The 15,182-nt window shown below is 52.1% G+C and overlaps 1 protein-coding gene across 2 annotated transcripts in view; it reads right to left on the bottom strand.

Annotated features, from left to right (window-relative positions):
- Window positions 1-2,821: 2,821 nt before the first annotated feature.
- The window catches only part of LOC147086357 (myotubularin-related protein 10-A-like), a 29,365-nt gene continuing 17,004 nt past the window's right edge, over window positions 2,822-15,182 (bottom strand). Inside the window, exons 8-16 of one of the 2 annotated variants that reach the window (XM_085978419.1) lie at window positions 13,824-13,911; window positions 13,654-13,739; window positions 12,731-12,855; window positions 12,564-12,642; window positions 10,879-10,949; window positions 10,028-10,200; window positions 4,993-5,163; window positions 4,520-4,783; window positions 2,822-4,328 (exon numbers count right to left, since the gene is read on the bottom strand). In XM_085978419.1, coding sequence (XP_085834545.1) covers window positions 3,819-4,328; window positions 4,520-4,783; window positions 4,993-5,163; window positions 10,028-10,200; window positions 10,879-10,949; window positions 12,564-12,642; window positions 12,731-12,855; window positions 13,654-13,739; window positions 13,824-13,911 — 1,567 coding nt within the window. In that variant the 3' untranslated portion in view covers window positions 2,822-3,818. The remainder of the gene's footprint in view (window positions 4,329-4,519; window positions 4,784-4,992; window positions 5,164-10,027; window positions 10,201-10,878; window positions 10,950-12,563; window positions 12,643-12,730; window positions 12,856-13,653; window positions 13,740-13,823; window positions 13,912-15,182) is intronic. The other variant, XM_085978420.1, reaches the window with a different exon arrangement.

Raw genomic sequence — 15,182 nt, 5'->3', positions numbered from 1 at the left:
AAATAAAACAGGGCAAACTTTATTCAAGGTATCGGGGAGACTCCCACAGTGACAAGGCCGCAGGGTCGCTTTGACGCGAATGATCCTTGTGATTTCCCCGCTCTGTTCAGCGTAGCTCAGGGTCGGGTCCTGATTCAGGGACACCATGGATTAGAGTCAGAGTAAAGCTCATTGCAATGGCAGGGTTTCAATGTCTCCTTCAGGCCCCTCAGTTGGATCCTGAAAATTTACATTTCTTTCACTTCTTCATCTCGATCAAGTCCAAATGACAGCTCACCATCCCCCTCCACCCCCCCAAACCCAGCCTGTAACTCACTCCCGGGTATCTGTTATTCTATATATAAACCCCCCGGACCCCTCGATTAGATTCCAGCCTGTAACTCACTCCCGGGTATCTGTTATTCTATATATAAACCCCCCGGACCCCTCGATTAGATTTCAGCCTGTAACTCACTCCCGGGTATCTGTTATTCTATATATAAACCACCCGGACCCCTCGATTAGATTTCAGCCTGTAACTCACTCCCGGGTATCTGTTATTCTATATATAAACCCCCCGGACCCCTCGATTAGATTCCAGCCTGTAACTCACTCCCGGGTATGTTATTCTATATATAAACCCCCCCGAACCCCTCGATTAGATTCCAGCCTGTAACTCACTCCCGGGTATCTGTTATTCTATATATAAACCCCCTGAGCCCCTCGATTAGATTCCAGCCTGTAACTCACTCCCGGGTATCTGTTATTCTATATATAAACCCCCCGAACAGATTCCAGCCTGTAACTCACTCCCGGGTATCTGTTATTCTATATATAAACCCCCGAACCCCCCGATTAGATTCCAGCCTGTAACTCACTCCCGGGTATCTGTTATTCTATATATAAACACCCCGGAACCCCTCGATTAGATTCCAGCCTGTAACTCACTCCCGGGTATCTGTTATTCTATATATAAACGCCCCGGAACCCCTCGATTAGATTCCAGCCTGTAACTCACTCCCGGGTATCTGTTATTCTATATATAAACCCCCCGAACCCCTTGATTAGATTCCAGCCTGTAACTCACTCCCGGGTATCTGTTATTCTATATATAAACCCCCCGAACCCCTCGATTAGATTCCAGCCTGTACCTCACTCCCGGGTATCTGTTATTCTATATATAAACCCCCTGAACCCCTCGATTAGATTCCAGCCTGTAACTCGCTCCCGGGTATCTGTTCTATATATAAACCCCCCGAACCCCTTGATTAGATTCCAGCCTGTAACTCACTCCCGGGTATCTGTTATTCTATATATAAACCCACCCCGCAAACCCCTCGATTAGATTCCAGCCTGTAACTCACTCCCGGGTATCTGTTATTCTATATAAACCCCCCGAATCCCCAGATTAGATTCCAGCCTGTAACTCACTCCCGACTATCCGTTATTCTATATATAAACCCCCCGAACCCCTCGATTAGATTCCAACCTGTAACTCACTCCCGGGTATCTGTTATTCTATATATAAACCCCCCCGAACCCCTCGATTAGATTCCAGCCTGTAACTCACTCCTGGGTATCTATTATTCTATATATAAACCCCCTGAAGCCCTCGATTAGATTCCAACCTGTAACTCACTCCCGGGTATCTGTTATTCTATATATAAACCCCCCTGAACCCCTCGATTAGATTCCAGCCTGTAACTCACTCCCGGGTATCTGATATTCTATATATAAAGCCCCTGAACCCCTCGATTAGATTCCACCCTGTAACTCACTCCCGGGTATCTGTTATTCTATATATAAACCCCCCCGAACCCCTCGATTAGATTCCAGCCTGTAACTCACTCCCGGGTACCTGTTATTCTATATATAAACCCCCCGAACCCCTCGATTAGATTCCAGCCTGTAACTCACTCCCAGGTATCTGTTATTCTATATATAAACCCCCTGAACCCCTCGATTATATTCCAGCCTGTAACTCACTCCCGGGTATCTGTTATTATATATATAAACCCCCCGAATCCCTCGATTAGATTCCAGACTGTAACTCACTCCCGGGTATCTGTTATTCGAAATATAAACCCCCCGAATCCCTCGATTAGATTCCAGACTGTAACTCACTCCCAGGTATCTGTTATTCTATATATTAAACCCCCCCCCCCGAACCCCTCGATTAGATTCCAGCCTGTAACTCACTCCCGGGTATCTGTTATTCTGTATATAAACCCACCCCGCAAACCCCTCGATTAGATTCCAGCCTGTAACTCACTCCTGGGTATCTATTATTCTATATATAAACCCCCTGAAGCCCTCGATTATATTCCAGCCTGTAACTCACTCCCAGGTATCTGTTATTATATATATAAACCCCCCGAACCGCTCGATTAGATTCCAGCCTGTAACTCACTCCCAGGTATCTGTTATTCTGTATATAAACCCCCCGAACCCCTCGATTAGATTCCAGCCTGTAACTCACTCCCAGGTATCTGTTATTCTGTATATAAACCCCCCGAACCCCTCGATTAGATTCCAGCCTGTAACTCACTCCCGGGTATCTGTTATTATATATATAAACCCCTGAACCGCTCGATTAGATTCCAGCCTGTAACTCACTCCTGGGTATCTATTATTCTATATATAAACCCCCCGAACCGCTCGATTATATTCCAGCCTGTAACTCACTCCCGGGTATCTGTTATTATATATATAAACCCCCCGAACCGCTCGATTAGATTCCAGCCTGTAACTCACTCCCAGGTATCTGTTATTCCTCCCTGCCACTTGCTACTCACCGGTCCGGTCTCCCCACAGTTACATCAGCCACAAAGTCAGCTTTACGCCGTGTTAAAACTATATTTTATTATCGTGTCAAAAAATATCATCTCGAGTTAAATCGGGTTACAGTAGAAAATATATACAGCACAGCCCCCAGGCCCGGTCGCTGCACTGCGATCTCTCGGAATATCGCTTGTGCAAAGCGCGCCGGACTCCAGAATCCTGAACTCCTTCCCGCTCTGGTTCCCCCTGTCCCTGCGCTCGATGTCAGGAGGGAGCAGGATCCTGGGACTGCGGGTTCACCAGACTTGGTCCTTCACCCGCTCCCGAAGCAGCTCCCCTGCCTCCCCCCGCCCCGTACCTTGACCATGAGCCCAGGCAGTGGGCTATTAGGCTGTGGAGGGCATCGCAGCCCGGCCCAGGTCTATTTTGGGCAGGGGGGGACTCAATAAAAAGAGCGAGCCACTGTGGAGGGAATCCATCACAATTCGTACCGAGTAACAGACAGCAGAGTGCTCCTGGTGGTCAGTGCCCCCTCGCCACGGGGGTCAGCACCGAGGGGCAGCCACGAGAGTCGGCTCGGGGGGGTGGGTGGGGAGGGAGGGGGGGAATCCACAAACACTGTCTGGAAACGAGCTAAAACCAGGTGTAAATTACAGGTGGGCGGGGGGAGAACGGGACTCCTGGCCGCGCGAAGGGAACGGTTTCTCTCAGGGGCCCCGTCGTATATCTTGAGGGGAGGGGACCGCACACTCCACGGGGGACTGTTTAATGCACAACGACCCCCTGACCCCACTGTTGGCAGGACTCCTCCGTAATGACACCCACACACCCCGTGGATGGAGGGGGGGGGGGGGGGGAAATAGCCCCTCGCACCGAATTCGTGCTGCGGGGAAACTCCGGCGCAAACCTCCCGTAAACGCGCATCGCCGGCCAACGAGTCTCACTTTGGTCAGGTGCAGCGAGTCAAGGCAAAACCCAGACACCGCGGACAAATGACGGGACTGGAAGAAACAAATGGGTCAAAGGAGGGCTCCTGCGGGGGTCGGAGAGGTCAGGGGCTATCGCGTGGCGCTGCCGACGACCGTGGAGAAGGACGTCCCCATGGCGGCAGTCCCCTTCCGGCAGGCGGGGGAGGGGGCGGTGGAGCTGCCGAATGCGGGGCGGGAGCAGGCGCGGTTGCCCTTGTGATCCAGCCCGTTGGAAGCCGCGCTCATCCGGTCCGCCTCCTGCCACAGCCTCCGGCGGAGCGAGTCAATCTCGGCGGCGAGGGCGGAGACTTGGCCGTACGCGGCCTCGGAACGCTGCTCCGACACCCAGCGCAGGTAGCACCCCTTCCACAGCCGGATGCCGGGCCCGGGGATGGGCGGGAGGGGAAGGCCAGCGGGATTCAGGGACGGGCGGGACGGGATCCTCGGGGGCTGGTCCATCTCCAGCAGGCTCTCCAGCGACTGGCTCCATTTGGTGAGTCTCTTGGTCACAGACAGGTTCTTCCAGGGCAGGAGCTGGGCCAGAACCTGGAGTCCACCTCTGGTCAAAAGGTGCACCGACCTCGAGGGTGAAAGGTCAACCTGCAACACAGGAGGTCAACAGTTAAACAGGGGTCACTGGACAGTGATCAGGAGCAGGAACCCTGGCTGATATCCTCCTCTCTCTAACCCAGGGGTCACTGGACAGTGATCAGGAGCAGGAACCCTGGCTGATTTCCCCCTCTCTCTAACCCAGGGGTCACTGGGCACTGTCCGTTCACGGTCAGACTCACCTTCTCAGCAGTGTAGTGCTGGGACGCCCCGTTCTGGGCCAGAGGTTGGGGGTCATCTCTGTACAGGGCGTTCCTGAACAATACTTGGTGCTCCGCTGAAAACTGGAGTGACCAGTCCCAGACCGAGGGCAGCGGGCAGCTTCTCTCCTCCCGCGTGAAGTAGCCGCCCTTCAGCACCACCTGCTCATCCCGCACCGCGCCTCGAGACAGCGGCCAGCCATTGGAGGAGGGGGTCGGCCCGGTCCTCAGATCAGTGGAGAGAGCCTAGAGAGCGGGTGAGAGAGAGAGAAAGTGTGTGAGTGTGTGAGAGAGAGAGAGAGATGTGTGTGGGTGTGAGAGCGAGACGGAGAGCAAGAGTGAGATGGACAGAGAGGGAGGGAGGGAGAGAGAGAGGGGGTGGGGGCACGAGAACGGGGGAGGGGTGCGAGAGAGGGGGGCGGGGGGCGAGAGCGGGGGTGGGGAGCGACCCTCACCTGCTGGGCCCTGGTCCGTTCCCGTTGGCAGTTAAACAGAAATGTCCCGAAGAGCAGGACGCGAGTGCTGTCATGTATCGCCATCAGGTAAGTGTCTGTGAATTCAAAGGAAACCGGGTACTGGCCCAGCAATTGCCAAACACAGTCGAGGAACAGCAGGAATACTGGAGACTGGGAAAAACAGGATCAAATCAGGGGTTAGATCAAGAGTTTACAATTCAAACTTCAAGCATTGAGACAAGCCTTGAGTACTGGGAAAATAAACACTCCCAGGGCAGGTACAGCACCGGTTAGATACAGAGTAAAGCTCCCTCTACACTGTCCCCATCAAACACTCCCAGGGCAGGTACAGCACCGGTTAGATACATAGATACATAGATACATAGATACATAGAAGATAGGAGCAGGAGTAGGCCATTCGGCCCTTCGTGCCTGCTCCGCCATTTAATGAGATCATGGCTGATCCTTTAATTCAGTATCCCGTCCCCGCCTTCTCTCCGTAACCCTTAACCCCTTTTGCCCGTAGAAATATATCTAATTCCCTCTTAAATATATTTAATGAGCTGGCATACACTGCCCTCTGTGGCAATGAGTTCCACAGGTTCACCACTCTCTGAGTGAAGAAATTCCCCCTCATCTCTGTCCTAAATGGTTTAGCCCTTATCCTTAAATTATGTCCTCTAGTTCTGTTCTCACCCGCCAAGGGAAACATTCCTTCTGCATCCAGTCTGTCTAGACCTGTCAGAATTTTATACACTTCTATGAGGTCCCCTCTCAATCTTCTAAACTCCAGTGTGTACATCCCTAAACTACATAGTCTCTCCTCATAGGTCATTCCCGCCATTCCTGGTATCAGCCTGGTGAATCGCCGCTGCACCCCCTCCATGGCAAGAACATCCTTCCTCAGATGAGGCGACCAAAACTGTACACAGTACTCGAGGTGTGGTCTCACCAGTGCCCTGTACAGCTGCAGCAAGGTATCCCTGTTCCTGTATTCTAACCCTTTTGCTATGAAGGCCAGCATACCGTTTGCCTTCTTGACCGCCTGTTGCACCTGCATGCTCGCCTTCAGTGACTGGTGTACAAGAACACCCAGGTCTCTCTGTACTTCCCCCTCTCCCAATCTATTGCCATTTAAATAATAATTTGCCCTCCCGTTCCTGCACCCAAGGTGGATAACTTCGCACTTGTCCACATTATAGTGCATCTGCCATTTATCCGCCCAATCGCCCAGTCTGTCCAAATCGCTCTGGAGCTTCCTGGTCTCTTCCTCTGAGCCCACCCCCCCTCCTAGTTTAGTGTCGTCTGCAAATTTGGAAATGCTGCATCCGACTCCCTGATCCAGGTCATTAATGTAAATTGTGAACAGCTGGGGGCCCAGGACAGATCCCTGTGGTACCCCACTTGTTACTGCCTGCCATTCAGAAAATGAGCCGTTTATTCCAACTCTCTGTTTTCTATCTGACAGCCAGTTCCCTATCCACGCCAAAACTTTCCCCTTTATCCCATGAGCCTCAATTTTCCATGCTAATCTTTTATGTGGGACCTTATCGAAGGCCTTTTGGAAGTCCAGGTACACCACATCTACTGGCTCTCCCCCATCTATTCTACCAGTTACTCCCTCAAAAAATTCCAATAGATTAGTCAAGCACGATTTACCCTTTGTAAATCCATGTTGACTCTGTCCTATCCTGTCCCCATTTGCTAAGTGCTCCGCTATTTCATCCTTAATGATGGACTCCAGCATTTTGCCCACAACTGATGTAAGGCTTACAGGTCTGTAATTACCTGCTTTTTCCCTACCCCCCTTTTTGAATAGTGGGGTAACGTTAGCTACCCTCCAATCCATCGGCACTGTTCCCGAGTCTAATGAATTCTGAAAAATCATCCTTAGTGCATCCGCTATCTCTAGGGCCACCTCCTTCAGTACCCTAGGATGCATGTTATCAGGCCCTGGGGATTTGTCCACCTTCAATCCCTTTAGCTTCCTTAACACCATATCCTTAGAGATATTGATTTGCGTCAGTTCCTCCTTTGCCAATGTCCCTATTTTTCCCGATATCCCAGGGAGGTTTTTTGTGTCTTCCTTCGTAAAGACTGACCCAAAGTATGCATTTAGTTGATCTGCCATTTCCTTATTTCCCATTATATATTCCCCCGTATCTGACTGCAATGGACCAACTTTGGTTTTCACCAGTCTTTTCCTTTTGATATACTTATAAAAGCTTTTGGAGTTAGTTTTTATATTTTCCGCCAGCTTGTTTTCGTAAGCTATTTTGCCCCTCTTGATTATGCCCTTTGCCCTCCTTTGCTCTATCTTAAACTGTTCCCAATCTTCCGCTCTGGCGCTTTTTTTGGCTATTTTATACGCCCTATCTTTGGATTTTATGCTGTCTCTAATTTCCCCTGTTATCCACGGTTGAGTCACCTTTTTAGATTTCCTTTTATGCCAGATTGGTATAAACAATTTTTGCAATTTTGTCATTCTATCTTTAAATGTTTGCCATTGTTTATCTACCTCCAGTCCTCCCAGGAACGTTGTCCAATCAGACCTACTCAGTTCCCGTCTCATGGCATCATAATTCCCCTTGTTTAAATTCAGGACCTTAGTCTCTGAGTCAATTTCTTCGCTCTCCATTTCGAGTGAGAAATCGATCATGTTATGATCGCTCTGACCCAAGGGTCCCCGTACAACAAGATTACTGATTAGTCCCTTCTCATTGCACAGTACCCAGTCCAATATAGCCTGTTCCCGAGTTGGTTCCTCGACATATTGATCCAGATAACCATCCCTCAAACACTCAAGGAATTCCTCCTCCTCATTATTTTTACTGATTAGGCTAGTCCAATCTATATGTAAGTTAAAGTCACCTATGATGACAGCTGTGCTCTTATTGCACGCTTCTCTAATTTCCCTCGTGATGCCCTCCCTAACCTCTATTTTACTATTTGGAGGCCTATATACCACTCCTATTAATGTTTTTCGCCCCTCGCTATTTCTTAGCTCCACCCATATAGATTCTGTATTAACTGAGTTAATATCCTTCCTTTCAATTGCATTTATCCCCTCTTTTACTAGCAATGCTACCCCTCCTCCCTTTCTTTTTTGTCGATCCTTCCTAAATACTGAATACCCCTGTATGTTAAGCTCCCAGCCCTGCTCACCCTGCAACCATGTTTCCGTAATCCCAATTAGATCATAATTATTAACCTCTATTTCCACAGCTAATTCATCTACCTTGTTCCTGATGCTTCTCGCATTAAGGTATAAAACCCTCAGGCTTTTTTTATGCTCACAATTTTTATGAATTAGTTTGGCCCTTCGTTTTTTGTTCCTCACCCTTTTACCATTTATTTCTGTCTGCCTTTCACTTTCCTCTATTTCACTACATAGGTTTCTAGCCCCCTGCCATACTAGTTTAAATGCTCCCGAACTGCTTTATCAAAAATTACCCCGAGAACATCAGTTCCATCTCTGCACAGGTGTAGACCGTCCCTTTTGTATAGGTCACACCTACCACAAAACTGGTTCCAATGCCTCAAAAATTTAAAACCCTCCCTCTTACACCACTGCTCAAGCCACGTATTTAGCCTAACTATCCTGTTCTCTGTACTCTTACTAGCACGTGGCACTGGTAGTAATCCAGAGATTACTACCTTCGAGGTCCTACTTTTTAGCTTGGCTCCTAACTCCCTAAATTCTACTTGTAGGACCTCTTCCCTTTTTTTAGCTACGTCGTTGGTACCAACATGTATCACGACAACTGGCTGTTCCCCCTCCCCCTCCAGAATGTTCTGCACCCGCGCCGAGACATCCTTGACCCTTGCACCAGGGAGGCAACATACCATCCTGGAGTCTCGGTCGCGACCACAGAAACCCCTATCTATTCCCCTTACAATCGAATCCCCTATTACTATAGCCCTGCCACTCTTTTTCCCTCCCTTCTTTGCAACAGAGCCAGTCATGGTGCCATGAGCCTGGCTGCTGGTGCCTTCCCCCGATGCGTCACCCCCCCCGACAACAGTACCTAAGACGGTGAACCTGTTGCTAAGGGAGACAACCCCAGAGTAAAGCTCCCTCTACACTGTCCCATCAAACACTCCCAGGGCAGGTACAGCACGGGTTAGATACAGTGTAAAGCTCCCTCTACACTGTCCCATCAAACACTCCCAGGGCAGGTACAGCACGGGTTAGATACAGAGTAAAGCTCCCTCTACACTGTCCCATCAAACACTCCCAGGGCAGGTACAGCACAGGTTAGATACAGAGTAAAGCTCCCTCTACACTGTCCCCATCAAACACTCCCAGGGCAGGTACAGCACCGGTTAGATACAGAGTAAAGCTCCCTCTACACTGTCCCATCAAACACTCCCAGGGCAGGTACAGCACGGGTTAGATACAGTGTAAAGCTCCCTCTACACTGTCCCATCAAACACTCCCAGGGCAGGTACAGCACGGGTTAGATACAGAGTAAAGCTCCCTCTACACTGTCCCATCAAACACTCCCAGGGCAGGTACAGCACGGGTTAGATACAGAGTAAAGCTCCCTCTACACTGTCCCATCAAACACTCCCAGGGCAGGTACAGCACGGGTTAGATACAGAGTAAAGCTCCCTCTACACTGTCCCATCAAACACTCCCAGGGCAGGTACAACACGGGTTAGATACAGAGTAAAGCTCCCTCTACACTGTCCCATCAAACACTCCCAGGGCAGGTACAGCACGGGTTAGATACAGAGTAAAGCTCCCTCTACACTGTCCCATCAAACACTCCCAGGGCAGGTACAGCACGGGTTAGATACAGAGTAAAGCTCCCTCTACACTGTCCCATCAAACACTCCCAGGGCAGGTACAGCACGGGTTAGATACAGAATAAAGCTCCCTCTGTCCCATCAAACACTCCCAGGGCAGGTACGGGGAAGGATCTGGAATAGCCCAAGGGGTTTGGGGCTGGAATAGCGAACTCCCCAAACCATCCTTTAATCTGCTGTCCAATCCCATTGCTCACGGACCTTCGATTGTGGCCGGACTCACCTCATCCTTGTCCGCTGTCCGCAGGTGATTGAAGCGGTCACTGAAGCGATGACCTGCTCCCACCCACTCCTTCTGAATCAAACTCTGAAACCCCACCATAGTGCGACAGGACGGGTCCAACATCACTTGGATCAGTGAGGAGACGAGGCAGGCGAGGTCGCGATCGTCAGTCTCTGTGGAAACACCGCCCGCAGTTAACGTCGTTTGAGAGTCAGCCCCGGTATCTGCTCCACAAATCCCCCTACCTTCCCTGAACTTCCACTGTACCCCAGTGAGAGTCAGCACCTTCAGGAGAGGAAGGGGACCCGTACCCCAGTGAGAATCAGCACCTTCAGGAGAGGAGGGGACCCGTACCCCAGTGAGAGTCAGCACCTTCAGGAGAGGAGGGGACCCGTACCCCAGTGAGAGTCGGCACCTTCAGGAGAGGAGGGGACCCGTACCCCAGTGAGAGTCAGCACCTTCAGGAGAGGAGGGGAACCGTACCCCAGTGAGAGGAGGGGACCCGTACCCCAGTGAGAGTCAGCACCTTCAGGAGAGGAGGGGACCCGTACCCCAGTGAGAGTCAGCACCTTCAGGAGAGGAGGGGACCCGTACCCCAGTGAGTGTCAGCACCTTCAGGAGAGGAGGGGACCCGTAACCCAGTGAGAGTCAGCACCTTCAGGAGAGGAGGGGACCCGTACCCCAGTGAGAGTCAACACCTTCAGGAGAGGAGGGGTCCCGTACCCCAGTGAGAGTCAGCACCTTCAGGAGAGGAGGGGACCCGTACCCCAGGGGAAGGGGGGAGTTGCTGCTTTCAGATTTCAGATCCTCAGACACACGGAACCTGTGTAACAGGCAGCAGCGGGGCTCACCCTGCAGGGCGACAGTCAGGCTCTGGTTAGTCAGGAGCGCCGAGACTTCACTCGCCTTCTTCAGACACAACCTTGTGGGGGGGGGGGGGGGGGGAAAGAGAAAAATTAACAATCAGAAACATGGAAAAATAGGAGCAGGAGTCGGCCATTCAGCCCCTCCATTCAATATGATCATGGCTGATCCTCTATCTCAATACCATATTCCCGCTCTCTCCCCATACCCCTTGATTCCTTTTGTGTCTAGAAATCTATCGATCTCCTTCTTCAATATATTCAGTGACTTGGCCTCCACAGCCTTCTGTGGTAGAGAATTCCACAGGTTCACCACCCTCTGAGTGAAGACATTTCTCCTCACCTCAGTCCTAAATGTCCTACCCTGTATCTTGAGACTGTGACCCCTCGTTCTAGACCCCCCCCAGCCAGGGGAAACATCCTCCCTGCATCCAGTCTGTCTAGCCCTGTCAGAATTTTATATGTTTCAATGAGATCCCCTCTCATTCTTCTAAACTCTAGTGAATACAGGCCTAGTCGACCCAATCTCTCCTCATACGACAGACCTGCCATCCCAGGAATCAGTCTGGTGAACCTTCGCTGCACTCCCTCTATGGCAAGTATATCCTTTCTTAGGTAAGGAGACCAAAACTGCACACAGTACTCCAGGTGTGGTCTCACCAGGGCCCTGTATAACTGCAGTAAGACATCCTTGCTCCTGTACTCACATCCGCTCGCAATGAAGGCCAACATACCATTAGGATCAACCCGTCAGCACAGTGACTGACCCCCGACCTCACCGCATGGACTGGGGACGGTCAATGACCCCTGACCCCCCCCCCCCGCACATACCGCACGGACTGGGGACGGTCACTGACCCCTGACCTCACCACACGGACTGGGGACGGTCACTGACCTCTGACCCCCCCCCCCCTCACCGCACGGACTGGAGGGCGGTCACTGACCTCCGACCCCCCCCTCACCGCACGGACTGGGGACGGTCACTGACCTCCGACCCCCCCCCTCACCGCACGGACTGGGGACGGTCACAGACCTCCGACCCCCCCCTCACCGCACGGACTGGGGACGGTCACTGACCTCCGACCCCCCCATACCGCACGGACTGGGGACGGTCACTGACCTCCGACCCCCCCCTCACCGCACGGACTGGGGACGGTCACTGACCTCCGACCCCCCCATACCGCACGGACTGGGGACGGTCACTGACCTCCGACCCCCCCTCACCGCACGGACTGGGGACGGTCACTGACCCCTGATCTCACCGCACGGACTGGGACGGTCACTGACCCCTGATCTCACCGCACGGACTGGGACGGTCACTGACCCCTGATCTCACCGCACGGACTGGGACGGTCACTGACCCCTGACCTCACCGCACGGACTGGGGACGGTCACTGACTCCTGACCTCACCGCACGGACTGGGGACGGTCACTGACCTCTGACCCCCCCTCACCGCACGGACTGGAGGGTGGTCACTGACCTCCGACCCCCCCCCCTCACCGCACGGACTGGGGACGGTCACTGACCTCTGACCCCCCCTCACCGCACGGACTGGAGGGTGGTCACTGACCTCCGACCCCCCCTCACCGCACGGACTGGAGGGCGAGGGGGGCTTGTTGACTGACTGATGCCCCTCGCGCTGTATTTTTTCGTGGAGGGGGCAAACACCTACCTCACGTACTCCAGCCAGTGCGTCCCCTCCAGCATCGAGAGCCACTTCTCATCCAAGTCCCTGAGCGAGGTGGGAGCCTCTGCAACATATAATACACGGGATCAAGGCTGGGATTAAAGGGGTCGGGGGAGATTAAATGACAGGTGGACGGGGGCAGATATTCTTACCGCAGCTGCAGAGGTTTCTCAGTCTGCTGTGGGCCAGTTGGATTTCAGGCGGTGTCGGAAGGTCATCAGCCAGGTCAGCAATCACCAGCTTACTCTGGGCTCCATACACCAGGTCCTCCAGTTTACTGGAGAGAGGGGAAAAAATCAGCCCAAGGCTCAGGGATTGGACAATACAACCCAGGTTCCACTTGTCTTACACCAAGGATCAAGAATTAAATCCAGCCCAAGCTGGGTGAAGGCAGCACAGCCCAGGAAACACAGGCCAAGGGCACAGGATGGCTGGAGTGGGGAATTTAAACACAGCAGTCCTCGCACACTGGGACCGCAAGAAACTGCTAACCCGCACCTAGCCCGTGCTGTACCTGCCCTGGGAGTGTTTGACGGGACAGTGTAGAGGGAGCTTTACTCTGTATCTAACCCGTGCTGTACCTGCCCTGGGAGTGTTTGTTGGGACAGCGTAGAGGGAGCTTTACTCTGTATCTAACCCGTGCTGTACCTGCCCTGGGAGTGTTTGATGGGACAGTGTAGAGGGAGCTTTACTCTGTATCTAACCCGTGCTGTACCTGCCCTGGGAGTGTTTGATGGGACAGTGTCGAGGGAGCTTTGCTCTGTATCTAACCCGTGCTGTACCTGCCCTGGGAGTGTTTGATGGGACAGTGTCGAGGGAGCTTTACTCCGTATCTAACCCGTGCTGTACCTGCCCTGGGAGTGTTTGATGGGACAGTGTAGAGGGAGCTTTACTCTGTATCTAACCCGTGCTGTCCCTGCCCTGGGAGTGTTTGATGGGACAGCGTAGAGGGAGCTTTACTCTGTATCTAACCCGTGCTGTACCTGCCCTGGGAGTGTTTGATGGGGACAGTGTAGAGGGAGCTTTACTCTGTATCTAACCCGTGCCCACAGGCGCTCGATCTGCTGTCTCCTACCTGACTCGGTCCCTCTGGGCACACATGTTGTTCTGGAGGTTGCCCATCCTCAGCAGGTCACTGCCTCGGTGGTGCCAGTGCCATCGCTGCAGAAATTAAATGGACGCCAGTTACTGCCAGCAAAGGCAGAAAGTTCCAGAACATCAGCAGTGGGCACGGCCAGTACTCACCGGAACCCGTCCCTCGTTGAAATGTGCACACGTTTTCTTAATGTCCAGGTCTAGAATCTTCCGCGGAACCACGAGAATCTTAGAGAGGCTGAAGACAAAATGACAGTAAAATCAGGCTGTAGCAGCTGCTTCTGTTAGTGAGAAAGAGACAGTACTGGGGGTACAGGTCTGTCACTGTATAACACTGGGGTACAATACTGGTGGGTACAGGTCTGTCACTGTATAACTGGGGTACAGTACTGGTGGGGACAGGTCTGTCACTGTATAACACTGGGGTACAGTACTGGTGGGTACAGGTCTGTCACTGTATAACACTGGGGCACAGTACTGGTGGGTACAGGTCTGTCACTGTATAACACTGGGGTACAATACTGGTGGGTACAGGTCTGTCACTGTATAACACTGGGGTACAGTACTGGTGGGTACAGGTCTGTCACTGTATAACACTGGGGTACAATACTGGTGGGTACAGGTCTGTCACTGTATAACACGGGTACAGTACTGGTGGGTACAGGTCTGTCACTGTATAACTGGGGTACAGTAGTGGTGGGGACAGGTCTGTCACTGTATAACACTGGGGTACAGTACTGGTGGGTACAGGTCTGTCACTGCATAACACTGGGGTACAGTACTGGTGGGTACAGGTCTGTCACTGTATAACACGGGTACAGTACTGGTGGGTACAGGTCTGTCATTGTATAACACTGGGGTACAGTACTGGTGGGTACAGGTCTGTCACTGTATAACTGGGGTACAGTACTGGTGGGTACAGGTCTGTCATTGTATAACACTGGGGTACAATACTGGTGGGTACAGGTCTGTCACTGTATAACTGGGGTACAGTACTGGTGGGGACAGGTCTATCACTGTATAACACTGGGGTACAGTACTGGTGGGTACAGGTCTGTCACTGTATAACACTGGGGTACAGTACTGGTGGGTACAGGTCTGTCACTGTATAACACTGGGGTACAGTACTGGTGGGTACAGGTCTGTCACTGTATAACACTGGGGTACAGTACTGGTGGGCACAGGTCTGTCACTGTATAACACTGGGGTACAGTACTGGGGGTACAGGTCTGTCACTGTATAACACTGGGGTACAGTACTGGTGGGTACAGGTCTGTCACTAACACTGGGGTACAGTACTGGTGGGTACAGGTCTGTCACTGTATAACACTGGGGTACAGTACTGGTGGGTACAGGTCTGTCACTGTATAACACTGGGGTACAGTACTGGGGGTACAGGTCTGTCACTGTATAACACGGGTACAGTACTGGTGGGTACAGGTCTGTCACTGTATAACACTGGGGTACAGTACTGGTAGGTACAGGTCCGTCACTGTATAACACTGGGGT

Source organism: Somniosus microcephalus, unplaced genomic scaffold (genome assembly GCF_052327205.1).
Source record: "Somniosus microcephalus isolate GS21.2 unplaced genomic scaffold, FLI_Smic_1.0 unresolved_chr7, whole genome shotgun sequence".
NCBI classification, from domain to species: Eukaryota; Metazoa; Chordata; class Chondrichthyes; order Squaliformes; family Somniosidae; genus Somniosus; species Somniosus microcephalus.
Note: the sequence above shows the minus strand (reverse complement) of the source record. Positions and strands in the feature narration are given on the sequence as shown.